Source organism: Physeter macrocephalus, chromosome 6, assembly GCF_002837175.3.
Source record: "Physeter macrocephalus isolate SW-GA chromosome 6, ASM283717v5, whole genome shotgun sequence".
In the NCBI taxonomy this organism is placed as follows: Eukaryota; Metazoa; Chordata; class Mammalia; order Artiodactyla; family Physeteridae; genus Physeter; species Physeter macrocephalus.
Window position 1 is genome coordinate 53,997,634 of NC_041219.1, and position 14,147 is coordinate 54,011,780.

The window sequence follows — 14,147 nt, forward strand, 5'->3', positions numbered from 1 at the left end:
ACCCCCAGACATCCCCCCATCCTGCCCCCCACATCCCACCCCCGGCCATCCCGCCCTTAGCGACGTTTGGGCACAGAGCCGGGGAACCGACACTTGGGCCCCCGGGGCGCTCGGTCCCAGCAGCTGCGACGTGCTCCGTGGCCTTCGGCACCTCTGTCCCGCCCCGGTCCTCCGGCCGCGCCGCGCAGCCCCACCTGGGGAGGAGCGCGGTTGTGTAATCAAAGCCCCAGAGCAGCGGTGGGAAGGAGGCAGGTGGTGGCGTGGCTTGATATGGTCGCTGCCAGCTGTAGCATCTGGAGCAGAATTCAGAGTGAGCGGCTGGAAGCGGCCCAGCTGGTTCACACTCTCGGCTGAGACACGGGGCTGTGAGAGGCCGGCTTCCCGCCCGGGGCCCCGCCCCCTGCCCGCCCCCAGTCCTCCCGCACAAATACCCTCTGACCCCTCCATCCCCGTCTTCCTAGCTCGGGGTGCACGGCTACGCCTTTTTGAACACTAACAATGGCTACATCCTCTCACATCCTGACCTTCGACCCCTGGTAGGTACCGATCCTATTTGCCTTGGGGGTCTTAACCGGACCGGCTTTGGGGGTAGTTCATAAAGACAGTTAAGACAATGAACGCGCATCCAGCTCCATTTAAGAACCCGATGGACTACAAGAAAAAAATTAAGTCATGGTGTCTGTTTTCAGACTGTTTATGATCTAGCAGGAGAGGCAAGGCAGAAATACACGAACTGGTAGCGGCCAGGCTCCAGGGGGCCCGTCCTGAGTGTGCGGTGTCCCTGGAGGACCGCCCCCTTCCCCGTTGTCACCCGCTCGGTCACCCCACGCTCCGTCTTGGAGCCCGACCGTGTGTCCCCAGGTCGCCAGGGGCCCCCCGAAGGCTGTGAGTGCCGAGTTAGCACTGCAAATGGCGGGAGGCGTCTCCCGAGAGCTGGGGAGCGGAGCTGAGGCTGCCCCGAGGGTGTGTTCCCCAGGGCTCCTGCCCCCTCCCAGCTTCCTCCATCCCAAGGCCGGTGCGGGGGTGGCTCATGGCATTTTCACCCGCGTTCAGATGCAGCCGAGGCCAGGAGAGAAAGCAGCAGCCTTTTATCTAAGGGTCCCGCGGGGCTCCCCGAGGCCTCCATCCTCGGCAGTAGTGGCCACACCTCCCAGGGTGGTTGTTGGGAAGCGGGGAGGGGAGTTGGGGTCCCAGCGGCGTCGCGACCCTTCCCCTCCACCGGTCTCCTCTGGAGTCAAGCTTGGCACTGAGGACAGCAGCACTGAGGGCGCCCTTCCGAGCGCTTACCTGCCCAGGTGCCACGGAGAGACCAGCCTAAGCCACGCTGCTGTCCGTTCGGGTCAGACAGGCGCTGAGTGACCAAAGGCACTGATTGGGCTATTTCAGGAAACGCTAGGGGTTCGCAGTTGAGAGAGGTCAGGAGCACTGGAGGCCACTCCTTCCTCCCAGTTCAGACTCCGCTGAGCAAAGCATCTGAACCCACTGACCTATACCAGCGGGTCCTGTGGGGGGCAGCCCCAGGGCCAAGAAAATGACTCGTTAAGGAAAGAACGAAAATGTGGACCCTTTAGAATTAAGGGGCACCAGTCCAAAACCTGTCTGTCAGCATCTGTGTAGCGTGGATGAATATAAGGTCTCCGGCGACCAGTGCGTGTGCACTGTGGGCCCATCGCACGCCTGGCCTAATCGTGCTCCGAGAGCGCCGTCAACAGGTACTCATGGTCCAGTTAAGGAAACAGACTTACACAAATGAAACGATTAGAGAGCTATACCACGCAGAACATCATCCCATACAGCAAAGCCAACACCATGAGACTCCTGTGGAGAGAGCGATCCATTCGTGATAGGTGTCGAGGAGAAGAATAGTTGAGTTTAAAAAAGAAGAATAACAGAGGATACGCCTAGTGATAAAAGAGGGGCCAGAGCCATACTTTTGGCCTGAAATCTTTCCATGTCAGTCAGTGCCCAGCATATGAGTAATGGAAACGAAATGACGGTTTTCCTAAGAGGAGCCCAGGATGACCTTTCAGGTGTCCTCAGGAATTAGGAGATGGCAATGAACCAGGAGGTTCGCTTCTTACTCAAAAGCAGCACAGCCCGTGAACAGGAGGGCAGGGCAGGGCTGCTTGTCATGAGAATAGACTTTCAACAGGCCAAGAATGGGAACATCAGTCAAGCACAGGCAAGAAACTGGAGACACTTTTTTGAGAAAAGAGGAAACTTGCTGGAGCAAGATACACAGTGATGGGGGACTTCAGCCATTCAGGCATCTGTGGGGGGGACCTCGTGCTGCTACATAGAGACCCTCTGCTTAATTCCTAATGACCCTGATCATAAACTATCCTCTTTCCTTTTTTGATCTATCACCACATTAAACCTGGGGAATGCTGCAGACCTAACAGCAGATGACTTGACGATATCTCTCTTGGTGTCAGAGAGAGAGAAGTCAGGGCCAGAAGATGATAACACTCAAAGAACATTGATGAATGGTCCTGTCAAGCTGGATGGAGGGCTTTACTGGGCGCTGCAGAATCTGTCTGTCCTTGGCTCTGTCTCACTCAAAAATTCTATCGGGCTTCCCTGGTGGCGCAGTGGTTGCGCATCCGCCTGCTGATGCAGGGGAACCGGGTTCGCGCCCCGCTTTGGGAGGATCCCACATGCCAACGGGAGAGGCCACAACAGAGGAAGGCCAGCATACCACAAAAAAAAAAAAAAAAAAAAAAAATTCTATCAACAAGGACTTCCCTGGTGGCACAGTGGTTAAGAATCCGCCTGCCAATGCAGGGGACACGGGTTCGAGCCCCAGCCCGGGAAGATCCCACATGCCACAGAGCAGCTAAGCCCGTGCACCACAACTACGGAGCCTGCGCTCTAGAGCCCGTGAGCCACAGCTACTGAAGCCTGCGTGCCTAGAGCCCGTGCTCCACAACACAAGAGAAATCACCACAATGAGAAGCCCGCGCACCACAACCAAGAGTAGCCTCCGCTCGCCGCAACTAGAGAAAGCCCACGCGCAGCAATGAAGACCCAACGCGGCCAAAAATTTTAAAATAAATAAATAAATAAACTGCACACAAAAAAATTCTATCAACAAGATGAAAACACAGAAGGAGATGCCATGAGGTCTGGAAGGTATGGCTAATACCTGAAGGGAGAAAATTAGTATTCAGAAAGTATTCTTCTAAAACAATGGGCTGAAACTAAGATGATGAAATATATTAGGAATGCATGGAAAGTTGTGCAAAATACTCGATGCCCAAGCATAAGATGGTAAAGCTGTGATTTAACAGTGCATCACGAGGAAGGTCAAGGGAATCTAATGGGCTGAAAACTCGGTTTGACCTGTCGGGCAAGGTGGCTGTCCTGGATTAGCAGAATCAGAGGCAGAGGTCAGAGCCGTACGATGTTTTGTTCTGCACGGGTCACACCCCACCCCACGCTGGTCAGACCCCATCTGAAATAGCGACTGTCCCAGGCACTCTGCTTCGAGAGTGACATTGACAAAACAGAAGAGAATCAGAGGAAGCTGAGGCATCTGCAAACCGGGAACGTTTAGCTTGGGGAGGTGACATCTTAGCAGTGACGAGCAGCCCTGAAAACCCTCGGGGTTGTCGGGTGGAAGCTCTCTGTGTAGCCCCAGGGAGAGGCCTAGGACCCACGGGTAAAGTCACAAGGAGGCAGATTTCAGCTCTGCACGAGGAAGAGCTTTCTAACAACGAGAGTCCAAAACTAGGACAAGCGTACTCACGATGGGAGCTCCTTGGTGTGTGAGATACTCTCCCCGAGGCCAGGAGACCACGTGACTCAGATGTTGGCAAGGGCCGCTCTGCCTTGGGGGCAACGTGGCCCGGACGGCCACGAGGAATCGCTGAGGTTCTCTGGGTTATGACTGCACCAGACAGGCTTTCTGGAAGGGCTGGGGCTTGTGTTAACCTCCTGTCTCTCCCCCTGACTGGCCCACTCAGTACAGAGAGGGGAGGAAACTGAAGCCCAAGCCCAACTACAACAGCGTGGACCTCTCGGAAGTGGAGCAGGGGGACCTGGCCGGAACCGTGAGTGCGCGGCCGGGAGGGGGGGTCTGTTGGCCGGACAGCGGGTCCCGGGGCCACAGGCGCTGAGCTCAGCCCACTCCCTTGGCCCAAAGCGGAAGCAGCGCCTCTAACGGGCAGTCCTCCGACCATCCGCAGAGGGATCAGTCTCCTCCTCTGGGGCTGAAGGCGCACACGTCTGTGAGCCACGGAGTTTGGGCATGAGGGCGTTTTAGGCTGGCCTGGGCGTTGGAAAACTTGTGTCTCAGGGCTCGGCCACTGTGTTCTGTCGCCCATCAGCCCACTGGGAGCGTCCTGTGAGTGAATTCCAGAATTCCAGCTAAAGGGAACCTGGCAGCAGGTCTATATTCCCACCTGTACCCTGCTTGCAGGAGAAAGGGGAAAACGCAGCGTGTCCCCAGGGGGTCACCTCCAAGCCAGCGCCCATTGCCTCCATGATCCGGTGTGAGCCGAGGTTCTATCATCGATTCTATCGCTAATTCTATTCTCTTTTCCCCTGAAGCTGAGAACAGCCATGATCAACAGGGAGACAGGGTCTCTCTCCATGGACGTGAAGGTTCCGCTGGACAGAGGGGTAAGGCGCTCGAGGGGAAGGCCGGGGTCTGCTCCCAGGACGCGGCGTCGTGGTTAACTGGGGTTGGCGGTGGGGACAAAGGACCTGGCTGAATTCGAGCTAAAGCCTTGAGAGCGTGCTGGAGCCTGGAGGGCCCTAGTGGGGGGCCCGGCCCAGCGGGCATCGGCCCCATGGAGCGCCGGCCGGGGAGCGACCGCTCTCCAGGGCCTGGTTCTCGGGGCCGCAGAGCGAGGCAGTGGCCAGCCCAGCCCTTCGCAAGCCTTCCTTCTGCCTTACGCTGCCTGCCATCTGGCCCTTTTGTTGTTTATGGTGGAAAGGGGGAAAGTGACAGTTAATTTTGCCAATTGTTAGCGGCTCTTGTAAAACATGTTATATGGGAAGAGGTTGAAAATAACTGCTGCTCCGTAGAGCGATTTCCACCCACAGCAACCACAGATAATGAGGACAGGTCCCCTCAGCGATGCCAATCCTGTCCTCACAGACCCGCACATCGCTTACAAAAGACCACTTCCTCTTCTCGTTGAGAAGCTCCCACTGCGTTTGCACTGACGGGGCTTTGTCCCTTGACATATTTGCACCCGTCACCTCCTCCCTCACGGCCACCTCCGCATCCCCTCACGCTACCCGTCGGCCTCTGCGGAGAGAACGCGGGCACGGCTAGCAGCAATCAGACCCAAGCTCTTCCACAAACACGGACCTCCGTGGAAACCCAACAGGAGAGCGCTGGGAAGGAAAGCAACTCTGCATTCCTTTTAGATGCATGCGCTGGTTTTCACTGGGACACGTCTCATTTCTGCGGCATCTGCCTGCTGTTTATAAGCTCCGGGCTGAGAGGGGCCTCCCTCGGGCAGGCTGGGCAACATCCCTGATGTCCCACCAGGCCCGGCAGGTCCTTCTCTTGATCCGAAAAGGCAGAGGTTTCTTCCACGCGCCTCCGCCCTTATCTCACCCAGACTCCTGCTCACGGGCACCAGGGAGCTCGCACCCACCCGGCGCTGCCAGAGCACGTCGGGTGGGACCTGTTTCCAGGCTACAGTGTGAGTTCCACGCACAGGGCGAGGTCTAACTCGGACCAGCTCAGGAAGGGCTGTGGTTCGTGCTCCGTTCTTTGCTCCCGGTGCTGTGTCCTCATGTGGCCTTCACGCTTCTCAAAGCGACCGAGGGATGGTCCGAACCAGATCCAGGCAGTCTGAACGTCTCCTGAAACTGCTGTCCATCCCTGCAAAATGTGTTCGTTGCTGTTGATAAACCGTCCAGGTAAAATTTGCAATTTGACGAAGGCTTCCTGGCACGTGGTGCTCCGACATGAAGGAATGGGGTGACGCTTGCTGACCGTGGCCGTGACCGTGGCGGACGTCTCCCAGCACATCGTGCTCACGCCTTACCTCCGCTGCCGCGAGTCATCGTGACGATGCCAGCTCACGTTTGTTAGAAGCTGGACTAAGCACTTCCTAAGCCTTCACTCACTTCCCACAACCCTGTGATGTACGTCCTGCCCTATCCCCATTTTACCGACGAGGAAATGCAGAAAGGAAAAACTTGCCCAGGGTGACGTAGACCAGCGGCCCCCAACCCTTTTTACGCCGGGGACCGGTTTCGTGGCAGAAAATTTTTCCCCGGATCGGGGCGGGAGGAGGATGGTTCAGGCGGTAATGCGAGCGACGGGGCGCGAGGGGTACTGCAGATGAGGCTTCGCTCACCCGCCCGCCTGCCACCCACCTCCTGCCGTGCAGCCCGGTTCCCAACGGGCCATGGGCCGGTACTGGTCCGCGGCGCAGGGCTTGGGGACCCCTGACGTAGATGATCAATGTCCAAGCCTGTGTGTTTGGGTCTGATTCTGACCACACGCTCCCGACCACAGCTGTGCAAGGCCCTCCTGTAGGACAGGCCCTGACTTCTTCGCTCACTCTCCAGACTCACAGGTTTCCCGAGTCTCTTTAGAGATGCCTTGCTGTCCCATCTTTAAATTCACAGTCTCCTCCTCTCCCTCCACCCCTTACATCATGACTCAGCCCTCTTTAATCAATCGTTCCTCACATGCCCGGAAGCTACTGTGCCTGCCCGTGTGGGCGGGACACTTCGCCCTGCAGGCCATAGCCTGCTCGGTCATTTTCTCCAGGGGATTTTGCGTGCGTCCTTATTTCCCAGGGATTAATTCAGACCTCTCTCCATCTCCCCTAAACTCCAGACAGGCAACTACGCTGGTGCTACTGAGGACAGTGGTAGCAACCCAGCACGGTTAGAGCAGGACACACAGGCTCAGACACCTGCGGGGCCAGATAAGCCGAGTTCAGGAAGGTAAATGAGAGAAGCAGACAAGCCTCAGTGCTGGGGAGCCTGGGAGCCACGGCAGGCTGCGGAGTGGGGGCCCCTCGGAAGGATTCGGCTGGGAATCCATGCTGTCAGATGTGTGCAACTCATTCCAAAAATGTTAGAAACACGATCTGGCCCACTATCTAGGGTCTCCAACTTGTGAGGAGCCCACTTCGGCCTGCAGGCCTCCTATCTGCTGCTTTCATAGTAGAGGCTCTTTGCCCCAAAATGTGGACCGGCAGCACGTGTCATGATTTCTAAGCCATCAGTAACATCCTCATCGGATATCCTGGGAAACGTTTAAAAGAACAAACCAGAAAAACAAAGGATCCCAGGGACCCTTTTGCTCATTCTTATGTTGTTTTGACAGTTTGGAGCAAATAATTAGCAGTGGGGGAGGGAGAGAGGCAGGCAGACGCAGTGTCTTTACCAGCCTTTGGGTTGTTCCAGGGACCCTGCTCACTCAGGCGCGTGTGTCCACACACCTGCCAGCAGCCCGCAGGGCTCTGAGGGCAGCTTCACCCCACGTTCCTCCACTGCCTTCTAACCCCTGTGCGCCGGCTTCAGGGAGATGGGGTTAGAGTGTTCCGGGGCACCCCCGCCTCACACGCACACGCACACGCACACACACACACGCGCACACACACACACTCTCTCTCTCTCTCTCTCTCTCCCTCTCCCTCTCCCCCTCTCTCTCTCTCTCTCTCTCTCTCTCCTCTATTATATTTACTCTTTAGGGCTCCACTCAGTCCCCTCTTTCTCTGTGAAGGCTCTCTTTCCCTGGACCTCTTTAACATGTGCTCACAGCATCAGCTTCATGTGGAAGCTTGTTCGAAGTACAGATTCTCTGGCCCCACCCCAGATCTACTGAATCAGATGCTGCAGTTTAAAAGAACCCCAGGAGATTTATATGAACATTAATTTTGAGAAGCACTGTTCTAAAGCACCTACTGCCTAGCTCATTTGGCATTTCGCCCCCCCCTCTCTCTCTCTTTCTCCAGCAAAGGGAGGCAGTCGATTAGAGGAGGAGACTGTCTGACACCTCTTTGCTCCCATCTCCCAAACCTCTCCAGCTCTCTTCCTGTTAACAGGATTCAGGAACCACCCCCCCTTCTGGCTTCCTTTTGCTTCATCCTTAAAAGATGATCTCGAAGCTCTGATTCTAACCATAAGGGAGTAGCTTGCATTAGACTAACCTTCCCGTGGATAATTAGAAATCTGGACAAAATATAAAAAAACGCACAGACATTCACAGACACTTGAAAGTGACCCAAAGCAGAGTCAGAAACAGAGCTAAGGAGACTTCAACCCTTGAATCAAGAGAGGTACACTGGGTGAGATGTACGCTTATATGGCTCTTTCCCCAAAGGGCATACCCCAGTCCATTTGGAATGGAACAGCTAGCATTCAAGCAGAAATCTGTTGTTATCATCTTGAAGTGTCAGAGAACAGAACTTGGGCTCCCAGAGTGTCCTAAAATGAGGGGAGATACCCCGGAAATGAGGGTCCCACAGGTGGGCCGGCCCTAACCTATGTATGCACGTTCCTCTCAAATTCCTGACTGACCTTGAAGCTACACATCTCCAGGGAGACTCTAGGCAACAGCTGGAGAGCTGAAAGTCAGAGAAGGGACTTCACTGCTTCCTGTGCTCGTGGGGAAAGTTGGGAGTCACACCAGGGTAAGAGGCTCAGTGAACACCTCAGAATGTCCTTTGAAAGCACAGGAGAACTACACCCTGGGAGGAAAGACTATGTCCCAAGACCAGGGGACTCACCCTAGACCTAAAGACAAAGTTGAAACAGACCCACCCTAACGAAAGTGCAATCCAAGTCTCTGCAAGCTCAAGGTGGTCACCAGTCATTTATCTGCTGAGTAAAATAGAAATCAGCACTCCCTGGAGGAAGGCTGAGTGTCTGCAACCTATTCTCCACAATAGCCAGTAGACAAACGTTATCAGACACATGAAGAAACAAGATGATGTTTCCTTTCTTACCAAAGAGTTAAGAGAAAAGGCAGTCTTATATGTGATCCATAGATGACCCAGCTATTGAAATTAGAAGAAAGGACTTTCAAGCAGATATGATAAATATGCACAAGGAATTAAAAGAAAAGGTGGTCATCGTGAGTGAACAGATGGAGAACCTCAGCAGAGAAATGTTTAGGGTTTAATCAAAGAAGCAGAACGACTACAAGTGATATGAATTTAGGGTTTTACTGTAGGGGGTAGACCTAATGAAACGGCGGGAGCTGGTAAAAATGTCTACGGAAGGCAGGTGTCTCTGCCTCTAGTCATGAGCTTGAAGTCATCGTAGGTTGGCAGGGCCCGCGATTGGGAAGGAAAACTGGATGAGATGTGGGAGAAAGCAAGAACAAAGCGGAACCCGTGAGGACGAACTGAAACCAGCATCTTTCTCTCACTGTCTCCAGCCACAAGGATGTGGGGCCTTCAGAAGGAGCTCGTGCCCTTCACCTGGGCCTGCACGCTCACAGGCTCAGATCTCAGAGAGGCTGCAGGACGAGGTCCAGTGGCAGCTGCCCATCCCAAGAAGGGAAGCCAGCAGAGCAGAGTGAGAGCTGCCGCAGGGCCCGAAGTGCTGTACCCACCTCAGTGTGGAACGCGGCCGCGGCTTTGCTCTCCCTTACAAATCTCATGCAGACTCCTCATCTGGCCAGCCCTAATTTGGAACCATACAGGGAAGTGAGTCTGAAAAACATGTAATTCCAGCTTAGCTGATTTGACACAGTGTAAAACCAGCACAAGAAGCAAGTGGAAATTCTAAAACTGAAGAGTACAACATCTGAAAGGAAGTTTCTACAGGATGGAATTAACAGCAGATTGGAGGGGAAAAGGCCAGTGAATGTGCAGACAAATAGAAATTATCCAATGTAAAGAACAGAAAGAAAAGTTTTTTAAAAATTATTCCTCAGTTACCTGTGGGGTAATATCAAGTGGTCTAACATACGTCCTTAGAGTCCCAGAAGGAAGGAGAAGGGATGGAACAGAAAAAAGTATTTGAAAAGCTAATGCCCCAAATGTCCTGAGTTTAGTGAAAAACATCGACCAATAGATGCAAGATTCTCAGCAAAACCAAGCAGAATTAAAAAAAAAAAAAAAAATCCACACCTAAACACACCATAGTCTACCTGCTGTGAATCAAAGATAAGGGAAAATCTTTTTTAAAAAATCAATCTATTTACTTATTTATTTATTTTTGGCTACGTCGTGTCTTCGTTGCTGCGCACGAGCTTTTCTCTAGTTGCGGCGAGTGGGAGCTGCTCTTTGTTGCAGCGCGAGGGCTTCTCACTGTGGTGGCCTCTCTCGTTACGGAGCACGGGCTCTAGGTGCGTGGGCTTCAGTAGCTGTGACACGCAGGCTCTAGAGCACAGGCTCAGTAGTTGTGGCACACGGGCTTAGTTGCTCCGCGGCATGTGGGATCTTCCCGGGCCAGGGCTCGAACCCGTGTCCCCTGCATTGGCAGGCGGATTCCTAACCACTGTGCCACCAGGGAATTCCTGGGAAAATCTTATTTAAAAGCTAGAGGAAAACAATAATAGGGGAAAACAATAATACGAATGATGGCTGACTTCTCATCAAAAACAATAACATAATGTTTTTAAATACCAAAAGAAAAAACTGTCAACCCAGATTTCCTCATATAGAGGAAATATCCTTCCAAAAAGAGGTGAAATGAAGACAGATTCAGATAAAAGAGATGAGAGTTCATCACTAGGAGAAATGCTTGAGGAATTCTTCAGGCAGAAGAAAAATGACACAGATGGAAACTCAGATCAACACAAGGAAATGAACAGCATTGGAAATGGTAAATACATGGGTGAAGTTAAAACTTCATTCATTTTTTAACTTCTCAAAAAGACAACTGTTTAAAGCAAAAATGTTGACATTGTATTGTAGGGTTTGTAACTTGTAAGATATACGGCAACAACCGCGCACAGTGGAGTTATCCCCTTACGTGAACAGATTAAAGGAAGACACCACATGGTCATCCCAATTGATACTGAAAGAGCATCTGACAAAATTTAACTGGGAACAGAAGGAAACTTCCTCAATCTGCTAAAAGGCATCTGTGAAAAAGCTCACTTTTAATGATGAAAGATTGAACACTTTCTCCCTAAGGTTGTGAACAAGGTAAGGGTATCTGGTTTCACCACTTCTGTTAACACTGCACTGGACCTTCCAGGACCTATCTTTGCAAATAAGGCAAAGAAACAAAATAAAAGGCACAAAAATCAGAAAGGAAGAAGTAAAACTCTCTTTGTTCACAGTAAGATGATTGTTTACGTAGAAAATCCCAAGAATCTGCAAAACAACCGCTGGAACTAACAGGTAATTGAGCAAAAGTTCGCAGAATACAAAGTCAATATTATAAACATCAATTGTATTTTTATATATAGGAGCAAACATTTGGAAAATGAAATTATTTTTAAGTTCCAACTTCAATAGCATAAAACAATATAAAATACTTAGGAACCAATTTAACAGAGCCATATACAACCTCTACGTTGAAAACCACATAACACTGCAGAAAACGTGTCAAAGAAAAAAATTAAATAAATAGAAAGATACAACCATGCGTATGGGTTGTAAGATCAATACTTCTAAGATGTCCATTCTCCCCAGATTGATCTATAGATCCAACACAGTCCCAATAAAAAGATGAACAGACTTCTTCTAGACACAGAAGATGGTGATTCTAAAATTTATATGAATAGGCAAAGGACCTAAAATGGTCATAACTGTCTTGAGAAAAAGAACAGATGTGGATGATTCACACTACGTGATTTCAAAATTTACCGCAAAGCTGCAGTAACCAAGCAGGATGGTATTGACATACGAGTAGACCAATGGATTGATGGGATGGAATAGAGACTCCAGAAATAAACTCACAGGTCATCAGTGGATTTTCAGTAAAGGCACTTTGGCGAATCAATGTAGAAAGGAAAATCTTTTCAACAAATGGTGCTGGGACAACTGAATAAACGTAGGAAAAAAATAAACGTTGAGACGCACTCACACTGTACGCAACACTATTTGAGATGTGCTGTAGCTCTCGATGTAAACGCCAAAACTGAAAGCGCCTCCTACGAGGAAATGTAACTGAGGGTCCTCACCACCTGAGGTTGTGCAAAGACTTCTCAGACAGAACACCCCCAAAGCACTAAACATTAACTGACGTTTGATAAATTGAACTTCATTGAAAGGCACAATTAAGACAATGAAAAAGCAAGGCACAGGCCGTGTCCAGACTCTAAAGAACGTCTCCGAATCATTAACAAAAAGACTAACAACCCAACAAAAATGGGCAGAATACTTGAGCAGACACTTCACGAGTGAAGAAACAGACCTGACCCACGAGCCCACAGAAAGCTGCTCAGCAACTTTAGTCAGCAGGAAGAGGCAAATTAAAACTCCTTTCATACCCTCTATGATGGCTAAAATTTAAAAGACTGGGAACACCAGATTCTGGCAAAGATGTGCAGAAACTGGAACTCGTACATTGCTAGTGAAAGTACAATAAAATAACTGGGAAATTGGCAGTGTTTTATAACGGCAAACATAATTCCCCGTATGACCCAGCGATTCCGTTCCTGGTATTCACCAAGAGAAATGAGAACACACGTCCGCAAGAAGAACGTTCACAGCAGCTCTAGTCATAATAGCCCCAAACTGGAAACACCCCAGATGACCACCCAGGGGTGAGCATAGAAGCAAACCGTGGTGTGTCCACCCTGGAGTACTTACTACTTGGCAGAGGGAAGGAACACACTGCTGACACACTCAGCAGCACGGATGGGTCTTAAGGACATTACGTTGAGCAGAAGAAACTGACACAAAAGGGTGTGTGACGGGAAAACAGGGGCACCTAACCTGCGGGGATGGAGCTCAGAACGGAGCGCGCCCACGGAAGGTGCAGGGATTGAAACCGAAGGAAGCGAAGAGATCGCGGGGGGGTGCAAGCATTCTGCACCTCCACCACGGAGGTAATTACATGGCTGTGTACATTTATCAAACTGATGGAATGACACACTTAGATGTGTGCATTTCACCGTTTTCTTCCATTAAAAATAAAGAGAGAGAGGAGGCAAACAATTTTTAAATGCTCTCCAGTTCCAGACTCAAGCCGGCCGCACTTGGAGCCCACCTCCACCCTCGCTGGGCCCCAGCTGCCCCATAGCTCCCAGGGCCTCCCCCAACTGCAAGAAGGTCTGCCCGAAGCAGCGGGGGCAGGAGGGCGTCATGGAGGATGAGGCCCGTGCTGGGAACTGATCTTTTGGGTTTGGTCCACAGCTGGTTTCCTATAGAAGCAAAACTTTGTGTCACCTTCTCCCGCCATGTTCCCTGCAACATCTTACTCCAGTTTCCAACATGGAAGTAAAAAAGCCAGAAAGAGGTGAAGGGAATAAGAACAGCTCCCGAGCCCAGTACAGTGTGTAGCTTTCCCAGAAGCGTCCTCTGTGCCTGCGGACGGCACAGCCCGCAGGGCTTCGGAGCCCGGAGTGAACGCTGCTCTTCCCGTACCGGCCCGCTGAAAACATCCTCACCACCTCCCAGTGGCCTATGCAGGGGATGCTCTCCTTACTCCTGACTTACAAGCAAGAACTGCGATGCCCGGCTGACGTCACTTACCCAAGCGCACACAGCCCGTGAGTGGCCGGCTTGGCTTAGACCAGGTCTGTCCGATGCCCTTGCCCGTCCTTAGCCACTGTGCCCTCCTCCCCATGCCCTGACTTGCGCAAATTCAACTAAACCTAAAAATGGCAGCTTTGAAAGGAAAGAGCAGTGTCAAGGGCACCGTGGCCCGAGGGGTCTGGACTCCAGAGCCGGGGTGGCTGTAGGCGGGGCGTGCAGGTGGCTCGTACAGGTGTGAGCTCCAGCCGGCAGCCTTCTCTGGTCCCACCTGAACCACAGTTGCTGCCCAGCACAGGGACTACCAGCCACCCAGGCTCTCTAGTTAACTGACATTGACTAAAGTTTGAAACTTCTATTCCTGAGTCGCACATGTGGTGGCTTGTGGCCCCATATGGGACATCGCAGGTCTGGCCCGTGGCCCTGCAGTCAGGGACTCCCCCAGGGGCTGCAGCGTGCTGGTGAGAGGGGATCTGCCTGTGGCGTCACTGAGAGGAGATGTGAGGGGGCGGGGTTGGGGGGATGTGAGAAGTGGTGGAGGAGCAGGAGGCGTCAGGTGGGAAG

The 14,147-nt window shown here is 52.0% G+C and overlaps 1 protein-coding gene across 1 annotated transcript in view; it reads left to right on the plus strand.

The window, feature by feature from the left end:
• CACNA2D4 (calcium voltage-gated channel auxiliary subunit alpha2delta 4) overlaps positions 1-14,147 on the plus strand; it is a 101,747-nt gene that overhangs the window by 32,212 nt on the left and 55,388 nt on the right. Inside the window, exons 18-20 of the mRNA XM_024128972.1 lie at positions 462-536; positions 3,966-4,052; positions 4,552-4,623. Of these exons, the coding sequence (XP_023984740.1) occupies positions 462-536; positions 3,966-4,052; positions 4,552-4,623 (234 nt within the window). The remainder of the gene's footprint in view (positions 1-461; positions 537-3,965; positions 4,053-4,551; positions 4,624-14,147) is intronic.